The sequence below is a fragment of the Eucyclogobius newberryi genome, unplaced genomic scaffold (genome assembly GCF_026437365.1).
Source record: "Eucyclogobius newberryi isolate DKJ021-1_F unplaced genomic scaffold, fEucNew1.0.hap1 SCAF_6, whole genome shotgun sequence".
NCBI classification, from domain to species: Eukaryota; Metazoa; Chordata; class Actinopteri; order Gobiiformes; family Gobiidae; genus Eucyclogobius; species Eucyclogobius newberryi.
In genome coordinates, this window is record NW_027316278.1 from 26,352,133 (window position 1) to 26,373,244 (window position 21,112).

Consider the following 21,112-nt stretch of genomic DNA (forward strand, 5'->3'; position numbering starts at 1 on the left):
TGTCTGAGCAGTTGCAGTTTTACTTTTTAATTCCTGAGTAATATAATGTATAGTTAACAGCAAATAAAATGTTGGTTACTCTGCTGTGAGGTGAGAAAAGCTTTCTATTGACCATATTTAAAGATCTTACCAGCTTTACCTCTTGATTAGTTCGACATGTACTAAACCTAAACAACTTATCTGAAAGCTGTTGGCTTATTTACTGCAGGCCACAAATCATGTTGGGGAGAATCCAATAGTCTGGGCTGGACTGTTTACAGAGGTTAGATCTTTTATCAGGATTTATGAGGCTGGATAATGTCGCATGATGTCTCAGGCCTCTAATCAAACTATACTACTATTGGCTGCTCTGTAATGGCTCTATGCATTCTATTTAAAGTGCTTCAGAGAGTACAGAGAGAACTTAAAGGTGCACTCTGTCACGTGGTGGTAGATCTGCTATTGCATTATCTATCTAGCATTGCATCATTTTTCATTATGGTTGCTTTTATTGCACAAAAATTCCATGAAAAACATCACCTGTCCATAGATCTGAACTGTAACTTAGACTGGTGGCGTGACTGTCTCGTTTCCGTGGCACTAGATACGTTTAATGCCGTACTGTGGAACATTTCAGCATTAACATCTCAGCGGATCCACCAGCAGAAAAGCTACATTGCACATTTAAGACTTTCTGGTGCTCTGCTGAAAATTAAAATATTACAAATTTGAATACCGGTACAAGAGAGAGAGTTTGAAATATTACCAACATTATTATTCACCTTTGTTTAACCTGAATACTGAATTGCACCACTTCAATTTAATTCATTTTTGACAAACAACTTGGTGCCCGTCTGTTTTTTGGGTGTTGCTGCGAGTCCTTCACTGAACTATGACAAAGTAAATATGTCATCTAATGTCTGTAATTACCGTGCAAAACATTCTTCTCTTATTGAAAGTGAACTTCCTTTTAAGTCTCAGGACGTGTGTTTTTGTTTTGGAGTGGCTGTGCTTTTGTTTGATGAAACACCGTGCCACTGACTTTTTGACTGACAGAGTGGAACCGTCTTGAGTGTCGTCTTCGAGCGCCTGCCAAGTTCAAACTCCTTTGAACTGCGATCTCACCTGTCAACAGCATTCAACCAGGAAAAACTAGTTGGAGCGCTGTGTGCTTTATAACTGCAGTTCAAGATAAGATAAGATAAGATATTCCTTTATTGTCCCACATGGGGAAATTTCATTGGTGCAACGCAGGTAGATACAGAGGTAGATACAGAAGAACAGATCACTTATAGGAAGTCTGAAAAACACTTTCAGTAGAAGATCTCCTATAAATAAATAAATAAAAACTCCCATAGACAAATAAATAAATAAATAAATACATAAATACCATTGCATGTGATCCCGACAGTAATTGCACATGAAAATGTGTCACGACAGCACATAGATTGCACATGAATTTCACAGTAATTGCACATATGACAGAATTGCACATCAGTATTAGGTTAGGTCAGTATTGCGAGTGTTCAGTACTAACAGTTTTTGTTATAAAGTCTGACAGAAGCAGGAAGGAAAGACCTACGGAACCTTTCCCTCACACATCGAGGGTGGATCTCTCACTGAAGCTGCTCTCCAGAGCGGACAGAGTGTCCTGCAGGGGGCGACACTCATGGTCCAGCATAGATGTGAATCTAGCCAGGACCCTCCTGTCCCCCACCTCCTGCACCGAGTCCAGAGCACAGCCCAGGACGGAGCTGGACTTCTTGATGACTCTGTCCAGCCTCTTCCTCTCCCTCTCTGTGATGCTGCTGCTCCAGCAGGCCACACCTACAGGAGCCGATGCCACCACAGAGTCGTAGAAGGTCTTCAGGAGTGGCCCTGTCACTCCAAAAGACCTGAGTCTCCTCAGGAGGTAGAGCCGACTCTGGCTCTTCCTGTACAGTGCGTCCGTGTTATGAGTCCAGTCCAGTTTGTGGTTCAGATGAACACCCAGGTACTTGTATGAGTCCACTCTCTCAATGTCCCGTCCCTGGATGTTCACTGGTGAGGGGGCAGTGGGGTGGCGTCTGCGGAAATCCACCACCATCTCCTTGGTCTTCCCCGCGTTGATGAGGAGGTGGTTCCGCTGACACCAGTCCACAAAGTCCTGCGCCAGTCCTCTGTACTCCGCGTCATCGTCGTCCGTGATGAGTCCAATGATGGCAGAGTCGTCAGAGAACTTCTGCAGGACACAGCTGTCCGTGTCATGTCTGAAGTCTGCAGTGTAAAGGGTGAAGAGTCCGAGTGTCCGAGTGCAGGTCCGAGTGTCAGACACACAGTCCCGGGCTCTCACAAACTGGGGTCGGTCTGTGAGGTAGCCCAGGATCCACTCTGCCAGGTCATACTCTACACCAGCCGTCTCCAGCTTGTCCCTCAGGAGCAGCGGCTGGATGGTGTTGAAGGCGCTGGAAAGATCGAAGAACAGAATCCTCACAGAGCTGCCAGGCTTTTCCAGGTGAGAGAGAGAGCGGTGCAGCAGGGAGATGACGGCGTCCTCCACTCTGATGCCAGACCGATATGCAAACTGCAGCGGGTCCATGGCTGAGCTCACGGTGGAGCGGAGGTGGTCCAGGACTAGCCGCTCCAGTGTCTTCATCAGGTGGGACGTGAGAGCCACTGGCCTGAAGCTGTTGAGGTCTTTGGGGCGCGGTGTCTTAGGCACAGGTACCAGACAGGAGGTCTTCCAGACCTGTGGTACCACCCTCAGCTTCAGGCTCATGTTGAAGACATGCTCCACAACTCCACACAGTTCATCTGCGCAGGACTTAAGGAGCCTGGGGCTGATGCCATCAGGTCCTGCTGCCTTCCTCACTTTAATCCTCTTCAGCTCACTCCTCACCTGTGCTGCTGTGACAGTCAGTGGTTGGCAGGGGGACCGTGTGCTGGGGGGATGGGTGAGTCCAGGCGAAGTGGGGAGCTGATGGTCCGGGGCAGATAAGCGAAGAGGAACATATGCAGGGCATTGTCCAGCTGTGGAAGAGGGAGCATGCAGCTGTGCAGGGGGAGGGGCGGGTGACCGATCAAACCTCAAGAAGTGAGCATTTAAATAATTCACCCACTGTAGATCCCCCTCTGTCTGGGCAGGGGGGATTATGAAGCCCGAGATGGTTTTCAGGCTCCTCCGCACTCCCTGAATGTTCTTTTGCTGCAGCTGCTCCTCCATCCTCCTCTTGTAGCCGGCCTCAGCCTGCCTGATCTTCCTCCTCAGCTCCTTCTGCACAGTCCTCAGCTCCTCCTTGTTCCCTGACCTGAAGGCTCTCTTCTTCTCCTTCAGCAGAGCCTTCAGTTCACGGTTAATCCATGGCTTGTTGTTTGGAAAACACCGCACCGTCCGGGAGGGAACAATGTTCTCAAAACAGAAGTTGATGTAGTCCGTGATGCACTCTGTGATGGTGTTGATGTCCTCCCCATGTGGGTCATAAAGCTCAGTCCAGACAGTGGTGCTGAAGCAGTCCCTCAGAGCCTCCTCGCTCTCAGCAGACCACATCCTCACCTCACGGGACACCACAGGCTGCCTGCGCACGATGGGTTCATACACAGGCCTCAGATGTACAAGGTTGTGGTCCGAGCTGCCCAGGGGAGGGAGGGGGGAAGAAGAATAAGCCTCCTTGGTGTTGGCAAAAAACAAGTCCAATGTTCTATTCTCTCTGGTGGGGCAGGTAACATACTGGGTGTATGTTGGTAGAACAGAAGAGGGAGAAGCGTGGTTAAAGTCACCAGAGATGAGGAAGAGAGCCTGTGGATGCTGTGTTTGCAGCCTACAAGTGCAGGAGAGCAGTGCTTCACAAGCATCTTCAGCATTGGCAGACGGGGCCACATAGACTGCGATCAAAATCACATGTGAGAACTTCCGGGGCAGATAATATGGCCTCGTGCCAATAGCCAATAGTTCAATATCCCTGTTACATAGCTGCTCCTTCACTGTGCAGTGTTCGGGTTTGGACCAGCTCGTGTTCACATACACCACCAGACCTCCACCTCTTTTCTTCCCGGATTCTCTCGTTCTGTCCGCCCGCAGCAGATGAAAATTGTCCAAACCTACAATAGAGTCTGGCATTTCTGCTGTTAACCAGGTCTCTGTGAAAATCAACGGTCATAATATCAGATTATTATCTATTGTCACCCATCCTCGCTGGTGGGTATTTATCTTTATTTTATTTCATTAAAAGAGTATGCTATGTCCAAGTATTGCAATTTGCACATTTGTTTATTTTAATGTCAATTATTGCTCTTTTAGTTCATTATGTGACATCATTCAAAAATATAAGTATATATATATCCTATTGGTTTGAGTGGGAACAGAAACCGTAAGTCTTAACAATTAAAAAAACAAATATATTTTCAATGGATTTTACAATTGCAATGATCACTTTGGGACAAAGATGATGATCTGTAACTTTTGAAAAAGGGACAGAAAAATACTTAACTCTCAAAATGGTCAACATTATCTTTTAGCCCAGTTGGTTCACAGATGTTTTTGCTCTTCCATGAACTGTCAGGACCAAGACTAAATCTGGAGTGAACTGGACGGGAAGCAAATCAAGTCAAAAGTATTTACACAAGTGCAAACGTAAAACATGCAACTGCACACATCAGATCATTACGCATATGTCTATATAAAGTAACAGACTAATCAAAATAATACTGATACGAGTAAATAAGGTAATAGACACTTACACATGTGACTGCACTGAGCTGTACACGTGTAAATGCTTTGAATACTTGGCCTTAAACATAGACATAGACAACAATATTCTAAACCAGGTCTAAAACAAGGCTCTACTTTGAAATAAATCATTTGGTATTCAATAAGTAGATACAGATTTAAATGACAGATGGTTTTATTAGTTTCTTTACCCGTGTGAAATAAAGAACCAGCAAACCATCTCAATATAACTTTGCAATAAATCAATTCATTCTAGTTTAGTTTAGATTGTTTTGTGTTTCTCCTTATTTTACAATTATATTTAATCCAGCCTTTTAATCTAATGACTATTTTAGATTCAAATGATTTTCTGATTACACAATACATTATGGTTTACAAGAACATAACATTTCAAATCAACACCACAAATCTTATGAAATCATCTGAATGTCATTGTTCCTGAACATTTAATTACCTCAATAATTACAAACTACACTTTATTAAAATACTTCTTGGGCTGTTTGATTGAGTGTGTCTGTCACCACTGAACAATACTTTTATGTCCAAAGACACCTCAAATATCTGGCACGTTACCAGAGCCACGCCTCAATGCCGTTAGAACAGAGTACTATTTGTCACACGAATTTATGACAAAAACTTGTGGAAAAAACTCACACCTATTCTTTACTTGGGGAATAACGATTGCGGCGAATGGCCCTTTGAAGTGAGGTGACTTTTGGTTCACCTTTCAACATCAAATTTCAAATCGTAAAAAACCTGTAAGTAGATTTGAGTCCGTAAAAGAATAAAAACAGTGCTATACTGTAAGAGCAGAGTTGGAGATGAGCTCGAGCTGAGACATTTTTACGAGGATTCATACCTTTTTCAACTTTCTCAGCCTCAACGGTTGTAAATGTCTAGTTTCAAATCACAGACGGACTTAATAGACTCCTGGAGGCAGTCAAGACAATGAAGAAAGTTTTCTCGCACAAACCGGCAGAACGTTTAGTAGAACATGAAATAATCTATTATATTGTATCTTACATTTATGGGCGGGCGATACACGATGACAAAAATATTTCTGTCGTTATCTTGGTTTTTTGGAGTATGATAACGATTACATTATAGACTTTCCCTTCATAAAAATGTCAAAAAATACTATTATTATCACCACTAAAACAAATGTGCTCTTCAAAGCCAAGAGTGAGGTCATATGTTGGACACATGGCCCAGAGTCTCGTCTCTTCTGGGATGCAACGGCTCTTGTTATTGCAGAGTATGTCATTTTCTGTGCTTTTAGAGCCTGAATCTTCCCCCTGTGGTGGTCTTCTCCTCCTGTAGAAGAGTTCGTGATCCCGGCTGGAGCACAGAGGCAGGCCCGGGCATCACTCTGAGGAGAAGTGCCAGAAGTGACTCTGAGGAGCTTTGACAGTTAAACTCTAAAGGCCTCCATTTTTGTGAGGTGAGGTAATCCAGAGACGTTATTAAGAATGAGACAAGACATAAGCTGATTGTACCGTCGCTATCACAATATTGTGGTATAAATTAGAATGATGAATGCAACAAGAATGATTTGAAATGGAAGAATGATTACAGAATTCCCAAATTAATTGAAACGTATCATTTTGATTTGAGTTTGCATTGTTCCTGATTCAACGTCTGCACAGTTCTTTATGAAATATATGTCTAAATTCCAAGTTTGATAGCTTGTGACATCATTCTGTCAAAACCGCTGGTAAACATAAACATTTCTTTCTTACTGAAGGTTCAAAGTTTTCAGATGCATGTACCCATTATGCTTCAGCACAAAACACTGCAAATGAGAGCCCTTTGAAGCTTGGCGTTGCCTTTCAGCGGCCTGTCCTGAACCAGGTGAATGTGCCGTGGGCTGCTATGAGAACACTCTTTGTTTTCCTCGCTTGACCTCTAACCCCTTGGCTAAGCCCCGCCCTCTTGCGGCCTCGGGGGAAATACCTGTCCGCGTCACCGCCACAAGTCAGATCTTTAACTAGAGCTAAAGTCAGAGCAAACAGAACAGAAGACATTGGACTGATCCACGCGCTCTACAGTTTCTCCTAAATCAGGCTCAAATCAGGCTCGGCCATTAGGGAATTAAAGGTATTGATTACAGGGAGAGTGGCTCGTGGAGATGATGTTTGCTAATGAGAGCGAGTGGATGGCCTTTGTTTGGGCTTAAGGAGATGAATAGGTGGCCAACCCATTTAGCAAGTAGCCAACCGGACGCGAGCACAGGTGCACCAAGGCAGTCTGAACTTTAAATGTTATTCAGATACTATGTCTCAGCTGTAGACGGGGACAAATCTGCATAAGTGTGTCTTTGTGTGCGTTGAGAATAACTAATACTCCAACCCAGACTTAAAATTGGCTAAAATAGAAATACAAATTTGCAATTACAAACAGGAAAAGCAGAGAAAGCTCAAAGTTAATCTGTTGAGATAAGTGTGAGCTGTAACCTGTGGTCATGACAGCAATATTAAACACTTGGCACTTGTTAACCTTAAATAGAACAGTATGAAATATACAAACCTAAAAATACATTAATAATACAATACATAAATAGTAAGTTACTTCATCCTAAAGCAAATGGGACTGAATTGCTGTCAGTGAATGATTTTCTGTCATCATTTCCTCCTCCGCTCATATTTACACGACCCCAATAGTAAAAATATAAAGATTCATCAAAATACCGTATTTTCCGGACTATAAGTCGCAGCAGCCAAAAAATTCGTAATAGAGAAGAAAAAAACACATATAAGTTGCACTGGAGTATGAAATGCGGTTGCAAGTGTGAAAATAACAAATAATATCACATATAAGTCGCTCCGAAGTATAAGTATATAAGTATAAGTCGCACCCCGGCCAAAACTATGAAAAAAGGTGCGACTTATAGTCAGGAAAATACGGTATGAATCATTTTAGCTTCGATTCCAAATTATACTTTCCATAAAAAATGCCGGCTTGGTTTCCGTGTGATTGAACTGATGAAACTTATTGTGGCATCCCTGGCCAGTGGAAATGTTGTTTTTCGGATGTACACTCTGAATATTTGTTACTGCATTATAGAAATGTTTCCCATAGCGTTCAGGTTTGTCACTGTGGGCAGAACGTATGGCTGCGCTGACAGCAGACCCTTGGCAGTGGCAGTGAGAGCGGCATCGCGTTTCAAAGTGGACGATGACAAATTGAAGTGCTGTGGCTGTGTGCGGAGGAGGTCACCCCATCTTTTCATCCGTGGACCACTGCGTATCAGGTCCTCTCCTCTCTTCAGGACACAGTCTATTGGCTTTGTCAGGACCAGCAGACTGATGTGGTGCAGCGGCTATTTCTCATCTGCTGCTCATTGTTAGGTCCCAAGCTCTAATTATTCATTTAAAGCCGTGGGTCTCTTTCCTCTTGCCTCTAATTAGACGGTTAGTCACTCTCCCAGCGCCCCGGGCTGGTCCGTTGATCCCCTCCTCTATCTCCACCTCCACCAGTGTGCGCGCATACACACAGTATACAGTCGAATCAGATAAAACGGGCCCACAGTTAACTGCTGCAATAACAACACAGATGGAGCAGTGGCATACAAATACGCTCAACCTGACACGCTTGGGAAGGACACTTTGGGGATAATGCCTTTTCAATCCTTGACCATATAATGTTGATTTGACACTAAATATACTTTACTAGAGGGGAAAATATAATCATTCTCTATATTATAAGATGAGATAACCTTTATTTGTCCCTTAATGGGGAAATAAAGGATATCTTATGCATTTTTTAGGTGTTTTAAGCTGGGAATTATAATTAAAAGTTGGAATGTGTGTGTACACTTTTCATTAAGTGTGGATCAGCTGATGGGGCAACTAAGAGTGAGTTTAGCTGATGAAATAAACTGTGACGGTGAATGGACTCCAAAAAACATGGAAACATGCAGGATTCCAAAAACATGGGCAAATGAAACAAAACAAAAGTCCATGTCTTTGATTTGTGTGGGGGAAATATAAAAAATATATATAAATAACATGGTTAAAGCTGCTCTTTACCTTTTCTGATGGAGGATCCGCTACCTATTTATCTCGTATGGCAATGCCTCAAAAGTTCCATAATATGTCTTTAAACTTACATCTTATCTATTTCCACCTCAATGCCACCAAGCCAAGTTACAGGTCAGATCTGTGGCGAGGCAAGCCCGCTCAGAGTACGAATGCGTGTTTTTCAAGGCAATTTTAACTGAATAGATGCAATTTACCATAAATACATGTCATACTGTGGAACATTACAGGCAGTAACGTCTCCATGGTGACAAGCAGATGACATACCTCCACCAGAAAAGTTAGATATTGCCCAAAAGTTATAATAGTACAGGACCTTTAACCGTCAATCTGCAAACATTTGGCTTTTGCAAAACGTGGTATCGTAAACAATTGCTTTTATAATCCAACAAAAGAAAAGTCTCAAAACCTCACGAACAAATAACAAGTTAAACTCTTTGAAAGTTGTCTTCATGCCACTGACGAAGCACTTCTGCAACATTACTTTTCTCATTCTGTCCAATAATCTCCCCTCATTGTTTGACTGTAAACCATTTATACTTTAGGGGATTCGCGATCTCAACAGAAAAGCAAATTGACTCCGCACTCCTTCCAAACAATAGTGTTCTTCCAGACAGCGCAGTCCTGGGGGTCCCTCGGTCTCGCTCGGTTGTTTTGGTTTGTGGTGTGCAGTCAACAAGAATAATCACAGGCCTGACGGAGCACTGCAGCTGTATTTGTTTATGCATTCAATATACTGTACAACAAAAGAGGTAATAGATGAGCCAGCACCACAATGAAAGCGGATGGAAAAAGTCTGTAACAGCTTTAGTCGACTGTTGCATAAAATTGAATGGATAACTTTCTGGTAATGCAGTAATGTGTTTACCGGAGTGTTTCCAAATGTGTAAATACCTGATCTTTTATAGTGAACAAATGTAGCGCAGCTTTATAAAGGTTGTGTACTTCCTCAGATATTGACTTTAGCATGAAGTGGCTTATGTTTACATGCAGGCGGTAGTGCGGTCCTGTTTTCTATGGACTACAATAATTTAGGTTTGTTCACGCGACATATTTTTCAACTCATGTCAATATAATATGGACCAAGGCAACTATTGTGAATGGTGAAGAAAAAATGACCACACGTAATGCCGTAATGCAGGGCTCAGTTCAATGCATATTTTCTTACATTCAATGACAACGTGCTTTACATTTCTTTATTATTTGTTCTCTTTTGTCTCAGTTTTGCTGCTGTGGTAAGCAACTTTAGTAGTCACGGATGTTGAGTTATGGCATGCTCTGGCTTGTCATTCTGCAGCTGTGACCTCTCGGACCTCCTGTATAATCATTCTGTCACATTCAGTGTCTTTAACCATCAGTGACATTTCAAATTTCTACCACTATAGTACAAAGAGAAATAAAAAGAAAAGAGAATGAGCACAAGTAAGCCGAGTATGCTGTACACATGCAGTACAAAATATGTTTATGGAAGTACATCCTGTTACAAATGACTACAGCATCCAAACTTAAGGAATGCAATAATCCCCTGGCTCCTGCCTTGACCTCTGCATTTTAGCATTTTAGCTAAAGTGGTGTGTCTAATTACTTGCGCCGCCTGCTACTCTGTAATTGGATGTTAATGACGCACTTTTGATGCTGAAAGGATCATTTAAGTTAAGCCTTTTTCCACTTCTCTTTCTCTTTGAAGAACTCTGTGTATATTTTACAAGCCTCTTAGAGTTTGTCTTGTCGCGACTTAAAAGTTTGCTTTAATTTCAGCGTGAGGCAAGATTTCAAGTAAACATCCCATTGTGACTAAAAGTATGGCAATTACAAAATCTCAAAATAGACAAAAAACTAAATTTCTTTAAAGCATTTTGATTATAGTGAGCAAAGAGCTCACTGAAAACAAAGATAAATCATTAATTATAGAAAGAATTATGCTATAATTACAAAAAATGGCTTATTCTTGTAACAAAAAAGACTCACTGTGGAGCTTGCAGATGTACAGGCCGCTTGGAGGACAGACTGTTATGTGGAAATGAAATACAATTGAAGCATTATGTCCTGTTTGAAAAGCTGGATGGATAATGTTGTTTATTTTTTATTGAAAGTTATAGAACTATTTAACTGGAACTGGGCTGTGTGATTAGACTTCTTCACCTTGTTCGAGTTCATCACAGAAAATCAATAAGAAAGAGCAATAACTTTTATACACCATATCATCACAATATGTAGTTTTCTCTTCTCTACAGTTAACACATTTCAGGGGTGGCATGATTTTTATGTCAGATGCCCTAGTGTGGAAAATGTAGTTGAAATGTCTTATCTACGGACACAATAACAATGGCATTTGCACAAATAAAGCTACATTTTGATTTTCAGTTGAAGGCTTAAAGGAGACATCTTCTTTCCTGGTGCTTTGTACTGGATGATAACATGAGTAGATCATAATTTCACATTTTACTCATCGTGAAAAGCAATATTGAAAAACAGCTTGGGAATAGAAACAGGTCCATTGACTTCCTGTTCAGAACTGCAGAACTGATAAGCTCCGCCTCTTCATGGTGACATTTCACTGTAACAAGCAGCCCATTGTCATTCACATGTTTTTAAATTGGAAAAGTGGCTACGTGACATTTTTTAACTACTACGTGTGTCACTCTGAGTCTTAATTTTTCATATAATGCCAGCTAAGTACAGGGAGGTGGGCGGGGACAGGGGATAGGTGAAAACAAAATTTCCCGAGCCTCGGTTGCAGGACAAAACAGGATTACTCAAACATGCAGGTATCAATCAAAATACAACTTTGAGGAAACACAGTTATAACATGGTTCGTTAAAGTTGATTTTGCATAATATGTCCCTCCCCTTTAACACAAGACCAGCCAATATAATGCCATATCTGTGCTGTTGTGTAACCAATTTTATAAGTGATTTTATGCCATCCCTGAAGTTTAGACAACCTGTTCTAAAAAGCATGCATTCATTATTCAGTCTTCTCTCAAATGCTAATTCTCCTGGACATGGGGGAAAAGGAAAAGAAAAAGCCAAATCTAAATGCTATTGAAACATCTAAATACTAACTTTTACTACCTTGTATTTCCCTTTGTTCTTTCATCTCTTCTTTTCTGTCTGGATGTCGCTGAAATTTACAGGAGTCATTGAGTTTCCTTAATAACATGTTTGCGTCTGGGCTCCTCTGCTGAGCCTGCGCCGGTGCCAAACGCTCATGCCAAAACCTGCGTCAAGTTTTGATGTTTGTTTATGATACCCCTGTGTTGTGTCTGCTTCACTGTCGATGGTGTCACCTGTTATAACCCCGCCGCTTCCCGTGGTGTATTGTGGGTAGGCTAACAAGTGCGGTTGCTTGTTAGCGGGGGTCGCTCCTGCTGACTTACAGGAACACATCTTGGTGTAGGCCAGATTCCTGCAGCAGCTGTGAAGTGGTTTAAGTGCGTTTGTGTACGTGTTTTTAGAGATTTATTGTTCGTGGAGAGGAGAAATTTGCACCTGTAGAGCAGATGTTTCCAAGAACAACATCTTACCAAGCACATCTTTAAAGGAGCTGTGTTTTATTGTGGATGATTGAAACCTTTTTGTGTCCATGGAGATTATGTTGTTTTGTCTTGAAAGTTTCACAATACATACATAACGGTACATACATGAGAGTATGTAAAGGCAATGTATTTTTATTAGATTTTTTTCCGATAAAACATCTTTAATTGACTAATTGCAAGGTAAGATTAAAGCCATACTGTTGAAATAACATCTTCAAAAGACTTTTCTAATGTGTTTATTGAGTGGTTAGTCTACACATCTTTTTACTTTAATATATAAACAATTTTTACTTTAATATATAAACAATGAATCCATTAACATTAGCAGTACTTCTTTCCAGCAAAGACATTTGGATAATATACAAGTAACGTGACAAAAAACATTTGCCATTTGCCATTTACACAGTTAACGCTAGAGGAATGTTCAATGCACTTGCCTCAGATATTATGATCATTTTTTAAAGTTCAGAACTATTACGACTATTCAACACATTTTCTCATCTATAAGCGGGGTTGGGTGTCAGCCAGATCCATGGTTACTATCTAATTAAACAGGTTAATAATGAAATATGGAGTTTTCATTTCTTTGTGTTTTTCTATGCATTTCACATCCACCATTCACAACCCAGCGTGCCGACGGCAGATGAAATGTGGAATGTCCATAAGGAATGAATATAACTAACTAGCAAAATATGTCAATTAGCTCCACACTTTACTGGCTATTGTCCAAGTTGTACCTCACTGAGCAGCAAAAGCAGCAGGGAAAGGCTCCAGGCCCCAATAACGGCAGAACAATGTGGTGGATCATGAAAGAATGTCTTTGATTAACGGTAGTGTTACTTTTGAACACCGATGCTTTTGTAGTACTTATTTTGATCTAATAAAAGAAATAGCCACTAAACACAACAACAAGTTAACTTCATGAGATAGCCAACTGACAATGTGAATTATCATTACGGTTTGAGAAGGACTTTGCAAACAGTTTAGGAATTGCAGACTTTGATATGTCCATCAAATGATTAGCACATTCAACAATTATGATGATGATAATAACTGGCTGAAAATACATTCAAATAGCTTATGTTGCCAATGCGTTGCGTTTTCACTACAATAATATGATAATGTAACGTTAAGGTGACAAAATAATAACATCATTTTATAATAATAATGAAATAATAACCAATGTTTGCTATATAAATATCAGTGTTTTAAAATCCATGCAATGCCCACAGCTTTTGGGATGATCATGTAAATATATAACCACAGCTTTAGCTTAAACTGTACTTTAGACAGAAACAACACCAATTATCATCTATAGCGATATTGGCACTGATATACAGTATATTACCCATCCTCCCAAAATAATACCATTTAACCAAAGCATCAGCACATCTGCGTCATGTGTTGTGATCCCAAACCGAGACCCCTCCTGTGCCAGCGGGAAGGGGACGACACAAAGACGGATAAATTGTCTGCAGTCTGCAATCTACTTGTCAAAGCAAAGAAAAGAAAAGAAAAAAAAAAAAAGCCACACTGCCTTTAATCTGCGGTTGAGCCCTGCAGTAGCGTTTTCTCACACGCCTTTTCAAAACTCCCTTGAAGTGCTATACCTGGCTGCTTCGCTTACAGGCAGGCTGATGTTCCCCAACCAGGTGCTTATCTGTGCATGTTCTCTTCTCTGCACTTACACGCAATAGCTATAACATGCATGTGCACACTCTGGTTTAAAAACACTTCTTTCACAACAACTGAACCTGCTGCACCGGCTGTCATAAGAGGCATCCTTTCAGAGCATCCTTACGTCTATAATTGTGTTGTGTTGTTTGTCCTCCAGCCCGAGACGACTGTTTGGGTGAAATCTACATCGAAATGTTCCTTTGTTTTGATTTTTTTCCATTCATATTTGGATTGGAAATATGGGGAGACGGATAATTACTTGTGTTCTTCCACGTTTACTGCGTGATAAGGTAGTGCAGCGCTGCGTCACGCCCAGATGCCTCTCACTGTCAGGCCTGCTGTCATTCTAATCCTACCTTAACTGCCTCTGTGTTCTCCGAGTGGTCTTTAAGTGATCTAAAAGCATTAATCCAGTAATGAGATTCTGCGGGTTGTGTCAAAAAAGGATTGTTAGACATGATTTATTGCATGTCTAAGGGAGACTGAGGACATAGTCTTGTGGTGGTGAGACGTCTGTCAAATACTGTTGAGCAAAGCTGTAAATCAGGACCAAAATCTTGCAGGTCAGCGCATAGATAAAACCAGGACATTTCATTTTTTCTATTTTGGTTTTGACTTTCTTTTATGCTTGACATTTCCCGACTGTGGTGCACTGCAAGAATCTTAAACAACGTTTTTCAACGGCTTTCGTGTATGACTCAAACTAAAAACCCATTTTGTTTCATGTTGTGGGGCATTACGTCAGCCCACAGTGATATATTTTCACCCACAATCCTCTTCTTTTGGCACTTTTTCCCAGGTAGGTTTGTCGAAATAGTTGGGGTGTGTTGTTTACCACCGTGTGCCAGTTGTTTATTGAGGGAATTCAGCCGTCATAAGTGGAGCTGGCAGCCGTCTACATGCAAATGTTTAGAGGAAATGCTTCACAACACAGACAAGGCCCGGTGCTGCAATCCAACAGAGTCTAAAGCACTCACACATAGTAGACAGGATGGTGTCAACTCATCATCAGGATTTGTCCTACTTAAAACTACCAACTGTCGGAAGTGCGCATGCACTTCCGACAGATCGCATCGCATCTCTCATCTCCCGTCTTTCCATCTTCTTCTGAGTCAGCTCGAATGGTCTTTCTCCGTCTTCCTTTTGTCCCGTACACTGAGGGAACTATATTGTGATAGATCAATGCGCTTAGACACGCGGCACCATGGGGACGAACCGCACACGGCTGCAGGTGAGCGGTAGGTGCGTTTTATGATTGATACGTGGCAGGACTAATCGGCAGACCACGCCACGAGGAAATAAGACTCAGATTTGGGCCCAAAAAAATCGTCCATTCAACCTTTAAATAACCCTAAACGATTTACCTTGATTATCTAAGCTACTTCAAATAAAAGATACATTTAGCTCCCAGAGATATACCGTAAAAGAACACAATATCAGACCACATTGCCCTATCTGCATCTAATAATAAAGTATTGTATTTGTTGTCAAACTGGAAGGGAAAGCCAAAAGCAACAATCTAATCAACTAAGCATTGGCGATCCTTCCCTGATTTAAAGCTCGCACCCGAAAATGAATGCACATGAACAGCAACGGTTTGCCAAAGGGTTAGTGAGCGCTGTGAACTACAGTTTGATTAAAATACATACGGTAATTCCACCTTTCATGGTTTGAAAATCACTCCAACACGGATATGCCATTTGACTTAACATACTTAACAAAATGTATCTTGGATGTAAAACACTGCAGATGGATACATGTGGAATGTACTTTTGGCTGCAGCAAACACTGAACTTAAACATGAACAAATCTTCCGAACTCTGGGACAGATGGGACATATACAGGCTTTAAATATACTCCGTGTATGCTTCAGACTTATTGATGATCCTTGTTTGTCAGAACTGAAAGTGCTCTATCTCCAGATTTAATACACAAAGGAAGAGTTTGAATGAAAAAACAAATGGGACACAGACTGATGCGGGCTTTGTTACCACTTCCTCTGCTATTATGTGGAATTGGATGGGATCATCGCACCGTTTCATGTGTGAGCAGGATTTTGTAAGATTTGGGACTATTTGATGAATACACAATGGACGGGGGCAGACTAGACAGGAGTTTGTGTGGTGTGGATGTGATTGGACGAGGTGTCAGCAGTGTGTTCTTCTGACCTCTGATAACCCATTATTGTTGTTTGATCCTTTTGGTTCAGCACAACAAATATTTAGAGTGGTGAAACAAAGCAGTTCTAGCGTGTGCCAACAGGATATGAACTCCATGTGCCTACGTTTTGTGAATTCGAAGGTAAATCAGATCCGATTTTTGATGTACATAAACTTAGTAACTAGTAATGTAAACACCTGTTATTGAATGTATGAAAAACACATACAATAAGTTGTAGTCATTATTTTGATGACTAAGACTTGGAATTTGACTTTGAACTTGACTTAGACGACTCGTATTCAGACTTATAATATTCAAGAGCGTTCAATAGTCTGACTTTTACGGAATGTGTTTGTTGTTCACAGTTGATAGTAGGTATTTTAAGTGTTAAATGTTTATAGAAACCCTTGTCACTCCTCTATTTGTGACCAGAACTATATGTAAGGAGAACCATTCACTAAAAATCATACAAATTGCTCAAATCTACGATCTGTTTTGGGAATTTGGAGTAATGACTTGAAAGAGCTCAAAGTACAGGACTTGGACTTGGGTCTTGACGCCGACTTGAGGCCACGGCAACAGTAGCAACAGTGCAGTATAAGAAGGGTTATTATTAGTTCCACATTTAGTACAGATTGGTTGTAGTGTAGAAATAGAAGTTGTCGTACAGGTACAGAAAACAGGTAAACAGAGGTAAATATTACATAATAAATAGTCTGTTCTTGTTTTGAATATAGGTCTATACTGATTTTGATTACATAGATGTCTACAATATTAAGCTAGTAAAGAGTGTCCCCTTTAAGAAGAGACGTTCCCCCTTCACTCTTGCCATACTGCAGTTCATAACGAAACAGTGCATGAATATTTGGCCTGTGTGTCACCACCGACGTCAGGGTTAATCATCCTGTTCAGTGTTCAGCATTTGTTTGTTCAAACTAGAGCCGGGCTTAGATTTGAAAGACCTCTTACTTTACAATGAAAACACATTAAACAGCTGACATTTCAAACAACTTGTGACTATGGCGTGTGCGATTGGAGACGGTTGGACAGGTCAGGCTGCATGAGTGAATAATGGACTAATACAAAAGTGTAAAAGTGCTATATAGATCTGAAACATGCTGAAATACTCGTTAAATTTAGCTAAATCAAATGTTTAATTACAAAAAATATTCAAATACACCTACTTATGGTCAAATCAACTTCCAATAATAAATTAATGAATACAATTCCAAATATATTTAAGAAGATTTCAATGAGCAGTGGTTTTGTAGTGACATTGGACCGACCACACCACTTTATCTTATTAACACACACACACACACACACACGCGCACGCGCACGCGCACGCACACGCGCACGCACACGCACACACACACACACACAAGCTGGAAAACATATTTGAGTTGATGTATATATTTATTGAAGTGATAAGAGCTTGAAGTGTGATCTTGACTTTATGAGCTTTAAACCATGGTCGTATTTTGTAACGCGTGTGATTCATGTTTAAGTCATTTTTATTGTGCTGCATTCGAGACGCATTGCTCTGAAAATCCCCGTCATCACCTACCCCCTTCACACGTCCACTGTCAGAAAACACACCTGGAAAAAGAAACATAACACTTCCTCTTTGACTAGAATTATGTGATGGTATATTATTGACATATACGGTATTTTGTGCTGTTTTTGTGCAGTGCCTGGAAATCTGGGCTGCTTCAAGGACAGTGGGGACCCTCCAACTCTGTCCGGCCCCAGCGAGACGTCCAACAAACTCACCATCCAGAACTGCATCAGCTTCTGCCGCAAACAGAGATACAGGGTGAGGATCGATCTCTATTCACCGTCACAACATTTCACTGGATAAATAGGACACGTTACTTGTCTTAAAGGTGCACTATGTAACTTTTGAGGGGGAACTTCTTCTTGGAGATGTTATTGCTTTGCCTGGAATGTTCCACAGTTTGGCACTAAACTTATCTATCCTCATGGAGACAGGTTACGCCAGCAGGCCAAGTTACAGTTTAGATCTATGGAGCGCTCACAGTAAGAATGTATATTTTTTTAAATGGACTTTGCTGTATCAAAACGTCTTCTTGCTCCTTTTGGAAATCATGTACTTGAAAGTGCATAATTTATTTATCATGCTCCCTTGTTATGTATGAACTGAATGTTTCCTAGTAGAACTTAACTGATAATCAAATAGATAAAAGTAGCAATAAAAACACTTAATAGTAATAATAGTAAATCTAAGATCAACAAGGTTATTACCAAACTGCATAAGATTCTTGGCAAGACAGTAACATCTCAACATGGAGACAAGCAATTACATAGAAGCGTTACATAGTGCACCTTTAAATAGCTCCCCGACAAAGAAGCGTTTATGTGTAAATCGTCTTCACTTGTGTGGCATTTCCTGACAGTAATCACTGCCATGTCCACTGTCTGCCCCTCTTTATTCTGCCATCACTGAAGCAAATCAGCGGATGACAAATCAGCACAGCAATCAAAACTGACAGCTGGAAATGAGTGTCATTAGCCCGCTGGGTACTTGTCCTCATTGGGTCCCATTGTCCCGCCTTTAAACCGATGCCAGGTGTTTATTTTCTGTGTGGTAATTCTCTTGACATGCATAGGAAGCCTTTGACAGCCGCCTCCGTGCTCAGCTCTGCAAAATGTTACAGGAGCAAAGTGCCACTGCTCCCCAACCTCGGACTCTCCCGGTTTATAATGTGTGAAGGACATCACAGCCAAAAGGAGTGTTCTATTGTAGCTATTTTGTTGGCAAATAGATATTTTTTAAGTTATATACTTCACAACCAGAGGTTAACAAAAAATTATATCCCAATTTTTTTTTTTGCCTTATCTATATAACAATACTCTCACAAAATTTAACAATGAATCAGGAATGTGCAAAAATGTTCCTGTATATGTCTTGGTTGAGGTTCAAGTATCGCACAAAACATGAATGGACCACAAAATGTATCTCAAAAGTGAAGAAATGTCGCTTTATTCCCTTGTCCGGCACATTATACTACACATCTCTTTTTGAATTCATTTGTAATAGTTTTTTTTTTTTTTTTGCATATCTCCAAAAAAATTATAACAAAATGTAAAAAATTCTGTTTAACAAAAATAAAATAATGTACAGTTTAGTTAAAAGCATAAGCACAAAACAAAAAATGAGTGAAACAATACAAAAGAGAAACAAATCAGATGGAGCTGAAATTAAGAATTTGGGAAGGTGGGGCATCAAACGAAAAAGAAAGTTAAGACACACAAAGTCCAAAATAACAGTCCCATTTAGTCCCATTTCTGTCAAATGGAAAATGTTTATTTCATATTGCCTTTCCAAACTAGCAGACATTTAGAGTATGTTCACATGTCCTTGTTTGAGCCCAGATTAGTCCTGTCTAATTCATGATTATTTGCTTGTTCAGTCTCAATTTAGGCCCCATTTTTATGTAGCATGTTTGTTAGTCGATAAAATGGAAAGGAAATTGAAATAAGTGATTATACCAATTTATAACTGAACATAATTCAACCTGGAGGACAAGAACAGGACCAAAACTGGACTCAAAACACAACTAAGTGTGATGGCCCCAATGTGAAAGACTGTGTGCATTCATGCTCACTGAGGAAAAGAGCAGCGACTGGGGAATTGTGTAATACCTCCAGTTGTGTCAATTCATTTCAGACTCATAAATGGGCACAATAGTGTCATTATCAACAAGGACAATGGGTCTTTTGAGATCGGTGGCAAAGTCATGATGCATAATGCAATTTGATGTTTCACATTCCTACACCAACTCTTCCAGAGTCTTTGCTCAGTAGGATAGGTGTTTGTCCTTCACGTGGGAGACCGGGGCTCCAAATTCACTTATGCATGTTACTTGTAAATGTTATCCACTAAATATTGTTGACCACCCCGAGTCTGCTCGCCCATCCATAAAGGTCACCGCTCTCTACTGCAAAATATTGAACTTAAAGCTGGGATACTCAACTTTTTTTCCCTCATAATAAGTAAATTCTTTTCCTTCCCAGAAAGTGTGTTGTAAAAGTAGAACTTTGTGGATAATAATGGACTTAAGACTTATTTAGACTTAAACTTTAACAGCTACATCAAATCAATAACAAATCTCTCCAAGGCCAAGCACCAAAGTACATCTCGGACATGTTAGTGCCATATGAACCATCTCGGCCTCCTGCTGGTGTCCAGAGTCAGGACTAAACATGGACCGGCCTCCTGCTGGTGCCCAGAGTCAGGACTAAACATGGACCGGCCTCCTGCTGGTGCCAGAGTCAGGACTAAACATGGACCGGCCTCCTGCTGGTGCCAGAGTCAGGACTAAACATGGACCGGCCTCCTGCTGGTGCCAGAGTCAGGACTAAACATGGACCGGCCTCCTGCTAGTGTCCAGAGTCAGGACTAAACATGGACCGGCCTCCTGCTGGTGCCAGAGTCAGGACTAAACATGGACCGGCCTCCTGCTGGTGTCCAGAGTCAGGACTAAACATGGACCGGCCTCCTGCTGGTGCCAGAGTCAGGACTAAACATGGACCGGCCTCCTGCTGGTGCCAGAGTCAGGACTAAACATGGACCGGCCTCCTGCTGGTGCCAGAGTCAGGACTAAACATGGACCGGCCTCCTGCTGGTGCCAGAGTCAGGACTAAACATGGACCAGCCTCCTGCTAGTGCCAGAGTCCTCCTACTGGTGCCAGAGTCCTCCTACTGGTGCCAGAGTCCTCCTACTGGTGCCCAGAGTCAGGACTAAACATGGACCGGCCTCCTGCTGGTGCCAGAGTCAGGACTAAACATGGACCGGCCTCCTGCTGGTGCCAGAGTCAGGACTAAACATGGACGGGCCTCCTGCTGGTGTCCAGAGTCAGTACTAAACATGGACCGGCCTCCTGCTGGTGTCCAGAGTCAGGACTAAACATGGACGGGCCTCCTGCTGGTGTCCAGAGTCAGTACTAAACATGGACCGGCCTCCTGCTGGTGTCCAGAGTCAGTACTAAACA

General features: G+C 41.4%; 1 protein-coding gene across 2 annotated transcripts in view; it reads left to right on the forward strand.

Moving 5' to 3' along the window:
• Window positions 1-21,112, forward strand: part of kremen1 (kringle containing transmembrane protein 1) — a 79,075-nt gene that overhangs the window by 45,507 nt on the left and 12,456 nt on the right. For both annotated transcript variants that reach the window (XM_072432631.1, XM_072432630.1), the window contains one exon: window positions 17,788-17,912. In XM_072432631.1, the coding sequence (XP_072288732.1) occupies window positions 17,788-17,912 (125 nt within the window). The remainder of the gene's footprint in view (window positions 1-17,787; window positions 17,913-21,112) is intronic.